We start from the raw sequence: 13,429 nt of genomic DNA, 5'->3' as shown, positions 1-13,429 counted from the left end.
TCTCACGGTCTCTCCTGCCCGGGCTGGCTTTGAACCGCGATCCTCAGATCTCAGCCTCCTGAGTAGCTAGGATTACAGGCGTGAGCCACCAGCGCCCGGCGTCCCAGGCTGGTCTTGATTATAGGAGTAGCCTGGGATTATAGGAGTGTGTCACCATGTCCAGGTTCCCCACCTTAGATTTAAGTAGAGTAATATACTGCTTTTGATTTGAAAGTCTTGCAAGTATGGAATAAAGCAGATTATAATTAATGGATCTTAAACTTTTTTATTTATATATTTGCCAATATAGAAAATATTTAGAAAATGGAATATAAGGAAAAATATGGGAAGAACTCAGTTGTTATTTGTGGAGAAAAAAAACTCCACAATATTCACCCAATAATTTTTCAGATGTTTGTACAAGAGTTTCAATTTAACATATTACTGTTCTAATTATAAAATGAGAACCACTTGTTGTATTTTCCCTACAATCATGAATTCTGCATGCCTCAATTAATAATCCTAAAAAACTTAACTTTCTTCTCATGTCAGTTCTTCTATATAGAAAAATAATCTGCAGATTTGATATTCTAATAAAGAATATCTTTGTAATTTTTATCTTTTATATAATGTACACCCACCTTTTGTGCTTTTGGGGTTAAATTTGGGAAATCTTTTTTTCCACATCATAAAGTTATTTTTCTGTTTTGTCTTCTATGAATTTAGAATCTGAGTTGCTGAGACTCACCTCTACATTTAGTATTAAGTAAGGATCCATTTTTGTCCCTCTACATATAGAGAGCTTGTCTTTTTTCCAGCCATTTATGGGATATCTTAATTATACAGTAGGTCTTCATGTATGCTGGATGTATCTCAGGATTCTCTATTCTGTACTGTTCTTTCTTTTTTTTTCCTTCATATACCAGTATCATGGAACTAATTCCCCTTTTTTCTTAGTTTATTCTGAGTTAGCCTTTTTTTTTGCTGGTCCTGGGCTTGAACTCAGCTTGGGTGCTGTCCCTGAGCCTTTGTGCTCAGGGCTAGCGCTCCAGCCACAGCTCCACTTCCAGCATTCTCTGGTTAATTGGAGAAAACAGTCTCTCAGATTTGTCCATCCTTGGCTGGCTTTGAACTGTAACCCTCAAGCCTCCTGATTATCTAGGATTACAGGTATGAGCCACTGGTGCCCTTTGAGTGTACTATTTTTGAACCATTATTCTTTTGAACATGTTTGTAAAAAGTTTGAGTTAGGTTGAGTGGAAGTCTTTAATAATGTTAAACTGACCAGTTCCACACCAGAAATGCCTCATTACTTCAGATCCTATTTTTATTTAACAGTTTAAATTTTTTCTCCAATTTTTAAGTCTTGCTTAACTAGTTCCTAAATGCTTTATGGTTGCAGTTAGGAATGGTGCCCTACCCCACACACAACTATTTCTGCCATTCCTGGGGCTTGAACTCAGGTCTAGGCTCTGTCCCTGAGCCTCTCTGTGCCCAAGGCTAGTGCTCTATCACTTGAGCCACAGCATCACTTCTGGTTTTTTCTGAGTGGTTTATTGGACTTTTCTGCCTGGACTAGCTTTGAACCATGATCCTCAGATCTCAGCCTCCTGAGTAGCTAGGATTACAGGTGTGAGCTACTAGTGCTAGTTGATCTTTTATCTATATACCTTGCTAAATGCTTAATTGCTTTTAATAATCAGCGATACTATGTGACTATTTTTAAACTACATACAAATAATGATGTTTTGTTTCTTGTCCTCAACTCTTATTTCTTGTGCTTGTTTTTCTCCTTTCCTTTCCTCTTTTCTTCCTTTTTTTTTTTTCATAATAGTGGCCAGGCTTGTTAAACAAAGAGAGGTCAGTGGGCATTCTTATCTTGTTTTTCTGAATTTAAAGAAGGTTCTGCCCTTCACTGCAAGGTCACATCTATTTCTTTCTCAATTCTCTGTGCTTACCTTGGTTGGTCCCTACAGTACTTACCACTGGAAATCTCTGATTCTTGCCGCTGTGCCTCCCCCCCCACCCCCTGCTTTTCTGCTCCTTTTCTGGGCTAGTCTTCAGCTAGTCTTCATGGCATTTTGAGCCTTTGCTCTCAGGATGACCTTCCTGCTACTGTAGCTCTCTATGACTTCTCGCCCCTTGCTAAGTCATACATGTTGGCACTCCTCTCCAGCTTCCACAATCACTGACTTGGTTCAGGCTGCTATCCTGTGATCTGTACTCCTGCAGCTGGTAGTCCTCCTCCCACCCCGTTTCCTGAAGCTTTAATCATACTAGAGGCAGCAGCAGCTCTCTTAGCCTACATTAGTGGCTCAAGCCTTTTATCCTAGCCCCTCAGAAGGCTGAGATCGGAGGATCCTGGTTTGAAGTCAGCCCTAGTAGAAAAGTCTATGAAGACTCTTACCTCCAATTAAACTATAAAGCCAAAAGTGGAGTCCATATGGCTCAAGTGGTAAAGAGCCAGTCTTGAGCGAAAAAGCCAAGCGACATTGCCCAGGACCTGAATTCAAGCCCTAGTACAACTACAAAACAAAATTATACAAGGAGGGGGATTTCATTGTGACATTTCCACAAATGTATACAATTTATTCCAATCACTCTCCCCTGCTTCCTAATAAAATTTCAATTTTTGTCCTAGTCTCATACTTTGTGACAACAATCTATTTTGATCATATTTGTTCTTTTTCACCCTTGTTAGCTCTACCTGCTCACTAGTGCCCCCCCCCACAGCAATCTGCTACTCTTGCTTTTCCCTCCCTAATCCCGTTGATAACACCTTTCATCAACGTTCTTGATGCTGTTAACACATATAGTTATAATATACTGAAAATTATTCACCTTGCAACTAAACTCTTTATTCCTCTGAAACTGCTGCTGTTTCTTACAAACAAAAGTCTTTATCTCCAACATTTCTCCTTCCACATTATAAACTTATCTAAACATGGTTCCTACTCCAGTAAATGCTACAACAAAGTGCCTCAGACTGGGCTGTTTACACACATTTATCTTTATACACTTTTGGAGGCTGGGAAGTAGAGGCAAGCAGTGTCTGGTGAGGACTGCTTCCTGGATCACAGCCAGCCATCTTCTGTGTCCTCACCTGGTAGCAGAGGCAAGGGAGCTCCTGGAGGGAGGACACGAATCCCATTCTGGACACTTCTTTCTTTTTTCTTTTTTTTTGGGCCCAGTTGTGGGGCCTGAACTCTGGGCCTGGGTGCTGTCCCTCAGCTCTTCAGCTCAAGGCTAGCGCTCTACCACTTGAGCCAAGCACCACTTCTGGCTTTTTTCTTTTTGTTTATGTGGGGCTGAAGAATCGAACCCAGGGCCTCATGCATGCAAGGCAAGAGCTCTACCACTGAGCCACCTTCCCAGCCTCTGGACACTTCCTTCTTACAACCTCTAGCCTCCTAATACCATTGCACTGGGGGTTAGGATTTCAACATTGGAATGGGAAGAAACACAACCATTCATTCTATAGTATGATGTCAGTCTCTTAGCAGAATCCTTTAATGAATGGCAGACAAAGGCCCAAATTCTACATTTAGCCAAATCTGTTTGATCTGGGCCTTGTGCCTCCGCTGGCTCCCTTAGCTCTTCCTTCCTTCCCTTCTCTAGTCTCTGTCAGGGCATCCCTTTTCCCTCCCCAGGACCTTCATGCCTGTCTTCCTTCTGACAGCCACTTGCCCCAGTTGTAAGCATTCAGGTTTCATCTAATCTGACAATTCCTCCAGGAGACCTTTCTGTCAGATTCTTAGGTAAAGTGTGGAATTTATTGTGAGTGTCTTTGACCTGTCTAGAGTTTTGTCATAAGTTCTGTTTAGATTGTGATCCTTAGTACCTACCAGCATCCTTAGCATATGATAAATGTCCAGGAAACATTTATGGAATAAAAATGATACAGCCTTCTTGTGTGAAAATATTAAGTTACATAGGCTGATGGACTGAGTTATCTAGTCAAATAACAGCAATCAACTGAATAAATAGCTCACCTCTATGGCTCAAGTGGTAGAATGCTAGCCTGGAGCACAAATGCTCAGGGAGAGAGCCCAGGCCCTAAATGCAAGCCCTAGGACCAGCACACACATGCAAAAATAAGCAAAAAACAAGAAATATCGAGACCAAATTGTATTTTCTGAAATTTAAACTAATAAATAAGCTTAGATCCAAATTTTAGGCATGGGTGGGATGAAAGTCTTTGATGGAGCTTCTTGAAGAGGACCTAGATCAAGGATGAGGTTGATGCCCCAGCGTTCTTATTTAGTCAGGATGTCTTCAGCACAAATCCCAGGCCCTTGGCAGGGACTCTGGAAATGAGACTTTCTGACCTGACCCCTCACATGCAAAAGAATGTAAAGTCTTTGCCTTTATTGGAGGGTGCTGGGATGTCCTTTCACTGATATAATGTCAGATTGAATTCTAATCATACAAGAACACCGGCTTTGTACAACCCACTGATAAGATACCACTTATAACATACTATAACATACCACTTAGTTTCGTGCCATAATGATGCATATCATTATGGTATACGGTAGAACATTTACCAATATTTTATTTATTTTATTTTTTTGTCAGTTATGGGGCCTAAACTCTGGGCCTGGGCACTGTCCCTTAGCTCTTCAGTTTAAGGCTAGGGCTCTACCACTTGAACCACAGCACTACTTCTGGCTTTTTCTGCTTATGTGGTGCTGAGGAATCGAACCCAGGGTCTCATGCATGCAAGGCAAGCACTCTACCACTGAGCCACCTTCCCAGCACCAACCAGTATTTTATTTAACTTCATTATTGTTAAATTTTTGGTAATGATCCAGCTCTTTACATGCTGAACCTTCCTTAAGCAATTCAAATGAAAAAATTTTTTTTGTATTTTTTGTCGTTGGGGGTCTTGAACTCTGGGCCTGGGCACTGTCCCTCAGCTCTTCAAAGCTAGTGCTCTACCACTTGAGCCACAGCGCCACTTCTGGCTTTTTCTGCTTATGTGGTGCTGAGGAATCAAACCCAGGGTCTCATGCATGCAAGGCAAGCACTCTACCACTGAGCCACCTTCCCAGTCCCCCAAATGAAATTTGACATTAAAAAAAATTATGAGCTAGGTGACAGTAACTTATGCCTGTAATTCTAGCTTCTCAGGAGGCTGAGATCTGAGGATCACAGTTCAAAGCTAGCCCAGGCAGCAGTCCGTGAGACTGTTACCTCCAATTTTCTACCAAAAATTTGGGAATGGAGGTGTGGTTCAAATGATAGAGTACTAGCCTTTAGCACAAAAGCTCAGAGACAGCACCCAAGCCATGAGTTCAAGCCCCAGGACTAGTAACAACAACAATAAAATAAATAGTAATTGTGACTTCTTTTTTTTTTTTGGTCCAGTTGTGGGGTCTGAACTCTGGGCCTGGGCGCTGTCCCTCAGCTCTTCAGCTCAAGGCTAGCGTTCTACCACTTGAGCCACCGTGCCACTTCCGGCTTTTTTCTTTTTGCTTATGTGGTGCTGAGGAATCGAACCCAGGGCCTCAGGCATGCAAGGCAAGCGCTCTACCACTAAGCCACCTTCCCAGCCCTAATTGTGACTTCTTTATGAATTTTTTTAAATCACAGAAATTCTTTTCAAGGGGCTAAATGTTGATAAAATTATGTATTAGGTTGAATCACAAGTTGCTATTTTTTTGGAAGCCAAATATGGTCAAATATCAACAAGTTTATCTGATTTAATCTAATCATTATAGAAGTATGCTATATAAAACTTGCTATGTTGCACAGTGAGTTTTTAAAATTTCAGTATTTACTTCCTTCAAATGAAGTTAGCCACTCCAACAGCCGGATTTCGTGGTTGTATAAGAAATGGTGTAGCAAATAAAAATGTAAGTGAACAAGGTAGCTGGTTATGTTACTTAGAGACATTTAAGTAAACTTAGAAGTGTCCTGGAACAGTCTTTCTGCACTCACTATGGTTTTCTTAATCCTCAAAGTCTGAATTTCCAGCTTCTTGTTTTCTCCTCTGAGTTAGGAAAAGCAGATAAGGTTCACTTCCTCCATGTTTACCTAGAAACCCCAAACTCAACAGTAATTAAAAAAAAAAAAGTAGCTCGGTAAGTACAGCCCTGTGACTCTTAAGGGTAAAGAACCCCTTTATGGCACAGCCCATCTCAACAGATTTTCCTGTTAAAAAGAGCGAGCGAGAGAGGAAGCAAACATTAAGATGGTTTATTACAGGAAGAGTTTTTATAGGCTTTGCCTTCGGTGAGCTCGCCTGTGACAAGGCAAATTGATGGCAGTGATAGGCTAGTGATGTCATTGTGATGTCAGCACTCCTACTTATCTTGCACATGCTTGCTGGTTAGCACAGTGGATGCTGAGCGGCGTCAGGGGAAGGGAGGCCGCCTGCATGCCGAAGCCCACCATGGCTGTGACTGGAGACGAGACAGGTGAGAGCTGTCGGGTGGGGGCTGAGCCGCGTTCTGCAGCGGCTTGGAAGTTTAGAAAGAGTGGCTGGGGACGATCGCGCGTTACAACAAGCGTTACTTCCTAGTCCCTGTCAAGTTAGGAAGTTTCTTTTAGGTGTGCGTGTGCGCGCGCGCGTGTCAGTTCGGCCCCGGTGTCGCGGCGTTTCCGCGCGGCGGCTTCTCGGGGTTTGCACCGCTCGCTAGCTTAGCTTGCCTGGCTAAGGAGCAAGATCCCTCCCCTCCCCCTCCCCCTCCCCCTCCCCCTCTGCCCCCGCGGTCCGCCTCGGACTCGGCGCCCCGGCCGCTCGGCCTCTTGGAAATGCGTGACGATTTCACCTGCAACCTGTTGCGAGTTCAGTTGCGCGCCGGCCCCCGGGCAGTGCGCGCGGGAAGCGGGGGACCCGCGACGCGGGCTCCGCGGAGCGGCGCGCTCGGCTCCCCAGCTCCTCGGGTCCACAGGGCTGACGTCACTGCGCTTCCTGGAACCGAGTTTCCGCGGGGAAGTGGGAAAGTTACCCCGGGGCGCGCCGCGCATTGACGTCAGCCGCGAGTCCGGTTGCGCTTGAGTCAGTCCCCCCGGCCTTGTCCGGGCGCCAGCGCGGCCCCGGCCCCGCGCGCCCCGGCCCCGCCCCCCCGCCCCGGCCCCGCGCGCCCCCGGCCGGCCCCGCTTCCCCGGCGGCAAGCCTTGGGGTGACCTCGCCGGAGTCGGGCACCCGGGCGGACCGGGAAGTGGTGAGAACGCGCCCAGGACAGCCGGGCTGCGCGGAAGACCTGGGGGAGGCCGGGCCCCCCGTGAGGGCCGCCTGCACACGCTGGGCACAGCCGGGCTGCGGCCGGAGGGGTGCCTGGCTCTGGCCAGATCTATAGATCTATAGAAACTTGGGGTTCCGAGTGCTCTCTAGTGCTCAGTCCCGGGAGTGCCTTTTTCCTTTGTCTCCCTCCCCCCCAGCCTCTCTGGTATTTACATCTATAACCAGCAGTTCTTCAAGCGGCTTTATTTAGTGACAGACAAGTGATTTTGAAAGACTGTGTCACCCGTGACCTTTTGTGCGGTTGCAACATTGTTTACTGTAGTTGGCTGGTCCCATCCGTAACCAGTTCTGAATTTTGAATTCAAGTGCAAATTCGAATCTTGAAGGGGTGCTTACACCTCTCGCGCCCCCCAACCCCCACCCCGGCTCCTTAGAATTAGTGGCTCCGAGACTCTTCCTGGATTCCACTGTGTGGAGAAAAGAAGTTTTTGTGAAGTTAAAGAGGTGCCATAAATTGCAGAAGCTCTCGAAGGACAAACTTAATATAAAGCACAAATGAACTTAAAACTAAAATACACATCCCATAAATTCTTAGAAGCAAAAGACCATTTTGTGCTTATATTTGTATATATACTTATTTCCTAAATATTTCGGTTTTATCTTTCTTTTAAGCTAAACTTTTAATTCCTGCCCACTATTTGACTTACCTAAGCATGAAAGAGAATATAGTAATACAATAAAGATTTGACTATTGAATATATGTAAACAAATGCTTAAGGAAAATATTAACAATTGTTTGGCAATTAAGCAAACGTTTTATGTTATTTCCCCCTTAGTCTATATTGTCAGTAATGCTTACCACCCATGATTTCCCTTTCCAATTTACAACTTTCAAAAATTACTGAAACTTAGAAATGTCTAGAACATGGCTTTACAAGACCTGATTTCTTAAAGAAGTCTGTTCAATCCTCACAGAATCAGTACTATTTGAAAAGCTACGTGAAAATGAAAGTGGCTTTTATTTCCTTTATTTTTTAATTTTTAAATTATTTTTTCTTGTCAGTCTTGTGGTTTGAACTCAGGGCCTGGGCTCTGTCCCTCAGCTCTTCAGCTGAGTGCAGAGCTCTACCACTTGAGCCACAGCACTGCTTCTGGCTTTTTCTATTTATGTGGTGCTGAGGAATCAAACCCAGGGCTTCATGTTTGCTAGGCAAGCACTCTATCACTGAGCCACATTCCCAGCCCTATTTCCTTTATTTTTAAGAGCCAAAGCAACACATAATTTAAGGAATTTATCAAAGGTTTAGTAAAGTAGCTTTCAGAGCCATGCCTTTGGATTTAGAGATTAGAGTCTCTAAAGTCTCTAAGCTAGCTCTGGCTAGCTTCAAACCTCAATCCTCAACTCTCAGCCCCTTAAGTAGCTAGAATTATAGGCATGAGCCACCTGCGCCTGTTTCTGTTTCTTTCTTTTCAAATTTTTGTTTGTTAAAATGCTATTCTTCAGGAGGCTGAGATCTGAGGATCACAGTTCAAAGCCAGCCCAGGCAGGAAAATCCATGAGACTCATCTCTAATTAACCACCAGAAAACTGGAAGTGATGCTGTGGCTGAAGTTGTAGAGTACTAAGCTTGAGCTGAAGAGCTAAGAGACAGTGCCCAGACCCAGAGTTCAAGCCCCACACCCAACCAAAACCAAACCAAACCAAAACAAAAAACTGCTATTCTTGATTTTATGACCCATTAATGGTCTACAACTTAGTTTTAAGATCTCCACGGTACATGTAGATCAGTACTTTTTTAATATTTAAAAAAATATCTTTAATTGTACAAAAAGGTTTCAGTTCAACATGGCAATTTATGAATATCTTGTCACCCTTCCATCATCCTGCCCCCCCCACCCCCCAATCTATCCCTATCACTCTCTGGTATTAAATGCTGGGCCTAGAAAAGATTGAGCAGCATTTGTTTATAAGATCATAGAATCAAATATAAAAAGTGAACATCTGTACTTTATAGGTTTGTATTATTAATTCTCTTGGATATAGGTTAAATTTTTAGTAGAAATTTCTTAGTTCCTAAGTTGATTGTGTTAGGTACATAATTTCTTGACTGAGTCTTAATAAGGTAAGTTATAGTCAAGCTGAATTTTGAAATTATTATGAACAAACCTTGCCAATATTTAGATTTGGAAAACAATGTCTTGGTTTCACAGGTGAAAAAGGTGAATCCTTTGTGAAAGAAAATTTTGGCATAAATGAATAGTTTTGATGAGGTTTTAACTTTTCAAGTTATTACCAGCTGAAATTATAGTCATATTGGAATTAGAAATATAGCACTTTTCTACCTGAGGTTAAAGTAAAACCTTAAAACTCTATGAAGGATGATGCTGAAAATGGCTATTATATGGATTCTCTACTGCTTCAGAAAATATGTAGTATTTATGATAATGTATTTTACTTTGCCTTGTTTCATTTGTTCATATGAATATATTGCCTAATAAAATTATTGTAATACTTTGTATTTAATTTATGCAAGCATTCAAGTAAAAAATCATTTAAGGTTATACAGTAGCATAATTAAAGAGCTGTCATGGAAACTAGCAAATTGTAATACACAAGAAGCAGTAGAGCTGGGCACTGGTGGCTCATGCCTGTAATCCTAGATGCTCAGGAGGCTGACGTCTGAGGATCACAGTTCAGAGCTAGCCCAGGCAGAAAGTCCCTGAGACACTTATCTCCAATAAACCACGAGAAAACTGGAAGTGGCACATTGTGGCTCAAGTTGCGCTAGCCTTGAGCTGAAGAGCTGAGGGACAGTGTCCAAGCCCAGAGTTCAAGCCCCCCAACTGACAAAAAAAAAGCCAGGTGCTGGTGGCTCAGGCCTGTAATCCTAGCTACTCAGGAGGATGGGATCTGAGGATCACCATTCAAAACCAGAAGGGGCAGGAAAGTCCCTGAGACTCTTATCTCCAATAAACTAGTAGAAAACCAGAAGTAGTGCTGTGGCTCAAGTGGTAGAGTGCTTGCCTTGAGCTGAAGAGCTGAGGGACAATGCCAAAGCCCAAAGTTCAAGCCCCACGACTGACCGAAAAATAAAAAGAAGTAGTAGACACAAGTTAAAGGATGGGGAGCCATTGAAGAGAAGATACCTTGCTGAAGAAAAAGAACTTTAACTGCATCTTGCATCTTCCCTGGTGCTCACAGTGGGGGAGGGGTTGTGGGGGAGATGCATTTCTAACTACATGTAGATCAGAATGAATAAATGAGGCTTCCAGGCTTACAAAGGCAGCATGGGTCTTCTGGAGGTGAGATCTGAGGATCTTGGTTCAAAGCCAGTCCAGGCAGATACATCAAAGAAAATCTTAATTCAATTAACCACCTGAAAGCTGGAAGTGGAGGTGTGGCTCAAGTTGATAGAGCACTAGAAAAATCAAGCAGGAGCTCACGGCCCTGAGCCCTAGTACCAGAACAAAGTTTGAGTTTGAGCCTTAGTACCAGAACAAAGAGCAAAGAAAGGTAGCATGTGCTGGGTCAGTTGGGGTCTTCTGAAACCTCTGATTCAGTTGAGACCTTACGACATTACAATCAGAACTCACTTGACTCCAGGCACCGGTGGCTCAGGCCTGTAATCCTAGCTACTCAGGAGGCTGAGATCTGAGGATTGCTGGTCAAAGCCAGCCTGGCCAGGAAAGTCCATGAGAAAACTGCAAGTGGCGCTGTGGCTCAAGTGGTAGAGTGCTTGCCTTGAGCGGAAGAGCTCTGGGACAGCTCTCAGGCCTAGAGTTCGAGCCCCAAAACTGACAAAAAAAACCCAACTCATCTGACATTGACAAATTAATAAATAAATAGGAAATAAATGTGAATAAATATAAAAATGTTAAATAAGCATGTTAGATATTGCTTTAAAATATATAAGAATAAATTAGCATTGTTTTAAATAAATGGGGTTTTCTGGAATATGTATTATTACTTCATAGGACAACAGCATTATTTGCCACTATGTATGTAAAACATTAAATCTCAGGATTCACATATTTCTCATAGTTCATATATTTCCCATAAATCCATATATGTCTCATTTCTAACTCAAGATTTTTGCCTTATTAATAGAAAATGTGAAGATCTCTCATATGTAACTTAGGTTGCTTATGATCATTATTTAACTATATATTTCAAAGTATCACAGCCCACACCTAGAAGGTAGAAAACTTTTACTTGTCAGTTACCTATCAGTAAAGTCAAACAAAAATATTTAATGACCTAATTCTATGTGGTCTATGTGCTAGGCAATTTTAATAGTCATTTTTATATAGGATTAATGTTCCTAGGTTAAAAAAAAATTGAGCAATGGAGAAGTGAAATTTTTTGAGAACATGGGAAAACACTGGGCCTAATGTGGGTATTAGGAACACTGGGTGTGATGTAGAAAGAAAAAGAGTGGAAGAAGCAAAATAGGACGACAGTAGCCAATGAGCTGGGAAAGAGCCACCTCCTCCCACTATAACTGCTAGCCTGTCATTATTGCTTCTTGAGGTATGTATTAAGATTAATGTCCTACAGTGAAATGGAAATCTCTATGCAAAAATATTTTTTTCCAAGTGTGATACTACATACTTGTAATCTCAGTACTCAAGAGGCTGCAGCAGGAGGATCACAGGAGACCCTGTCTCAAAAACAAAAAAAAAGATTTTTATGCAGTTAATGTGCTCAGTATGATAATATATCAATAAATAGTTGAATAAATAAAATCACCATAACTTGGGATGTTGGCAATTGTTTCACTTTGGAAACAAGTCAAAATAGTCACGTGGCTAGGTTTATTTGTTTTCTACTGTAATGTGGTTCTCAGTTTTATTCTTCTTAGTCTGGCAAGAGTGTATCAGTTGGTCAACTTGCAATTCTCCACCTACAAGCCTCTATTTTAAATAGCTAGACACCGAAAAGGACATTTCATGTTATCTTTTAATAGTAATATTATTCTTTAAGAGTGTTTAAAATAGTTCTTGGGCATATTTTGAAACAGAGTGAGGGTTGAGAAGCTAATATTTTGGTAACTCTGATTTGTTAGAAGGGAAACTCCAGGGGAAATTTTATGTATGGACATATATAGTATACAATATAAGCATAATTTGGAACCGTGTCTTTCAAAATGTAAGAAAAGGAAGAGGAAGGGGAGTAACAGCTGAATGTTGCTATATGCTAGACACTGTCATAGGTTAAAGGGCTTGTTGTGAGTATGAAATGAGATAATGTATCCCCGTTTTACAGATGAGGAAGCTGAGCTTGCCCCAAGTCACATGGCTGGTAAGTGGCAGAGCTGGACTAGAACCAGACTCCAAATCCCATGCTTTTTCTGCTGTTCCATGTTTAAGGCTGGCAAAGAGAGAGGTATGAAGTCAACACCCAAAATTGAGAGTTGGAGGAGTTTCTGTTCCCAAGAAATCTTTGATACCAAAATCCACAATTTATTTTCCATGTCAGGATGTAGAAGGTGGGAAACACATTATAATTAAAACCCTTTGCTTCTAAAAAGGCCATGTAAGCCTGATACCAATAGTTCGTGTCTATAATCCTAGCATTTCAGGAGGCTGTTATCTGAGGATCATGGTTCAAAATCAGTTTGGGCAGGAAAGTCTGTGAGACTCTTATCTCCAGTTAATTTCTCTCTCTCTCTCTCTCTCTCTCTTTCTCTTTCACACACACACACACACACACACACACACACACACACACACACACACAAAAGGATAGAAGTGGAGCTGTGGCTCTAGTGGTAGATCACCAGTGTCTTGAGCATAAAAGCTCAGAGGTGGTACGTAGGCCCTGAGTTCAAGCCCCAGGCCTGGCATAAATTAAATAAAGGTAAATAAGCTCAGCATGGGTAGGTCACAACTATAATCCTAGCTACTCAGGTGGCTGAGATCTGAGGATCTGAGGTTTGAAGTCAGGTCAGACAGGAAAATCCCTGACACTTATCTATTAACTATTAACTACCAGAAAATTGGAAATGGAACTGTGGCTCAAAGTGGTAGAGTGCTAGCCTTGAGCAGTAAAAGCTCAAGGACAGTGGCCTATGACAGTGGCCCTATGACTGAAATAAATAAATAAATGTAAACACCTGTGATGGATCAAAGTATATCAGAGAGAAGCTTTAAGAATTGGTGCTTTTTAGGGGCTGGGAAGGTGGCTCAGTGGTAGAGCGCTTGCCTTGCATGCCTGAGGCCCTGGGTTCGATTCCTCAGCACCACATAAGCAAAAAG

The 13,429-nt window shown here is 42.3% G+C and overlaps 1 protein-coding gene across 5 annotated transcripts in view; it reads left to right on the top strand.

Moving 5' to 3' along the window:
* Crem (cAMP responsive element modulator) overlaps positions 1–13,429 on the top strand; it is a 94,475-nt gene that overhangs the window by 68,388 nt on the left and 12,658 nt on the right. For 2 of the 5 annotated variants that reach the window (XM_013009382.1, XM_013009383.1), the window contains one exon: positions 12,438–12,473. The exons of 1 other annotated variant lie outside the window; for it this stretch is intronic. In XM_013009382.1, coding sequence (XP_012864836.1) covers positions 12,438–12,473 — 36 coding nt within the window. Of the gene's footprint in view, positions 1–6,294; positions 6,402–12,437; positions 12,474–13,429 lie in introns of those variants that run through there. 2 more of the 5 variants (XM_013009386.1, XM_013009387.1) reach the window with 2 other exon arrangements.

Source organism: Dipodomys ordii, unplaced genomic scaffold (genome assembly GCF_000151885.1).
Source record: "Dipodomys ordii isolate 6190 unplaced genomic scaffold, Dord_2.0 Scaffold9, whole genome shotgun sequence".
Classification (NCBI taxonomy): domain Eukaryota; kingdom Metazoa; phylum Chordata; class Mammalia; order Rodentia; family Heteromyidae; genus Dipodomys; species Dipodomys ordii.
This window is presented reverse-complemented; position numbering and strand designations above follow the sequence as displayed.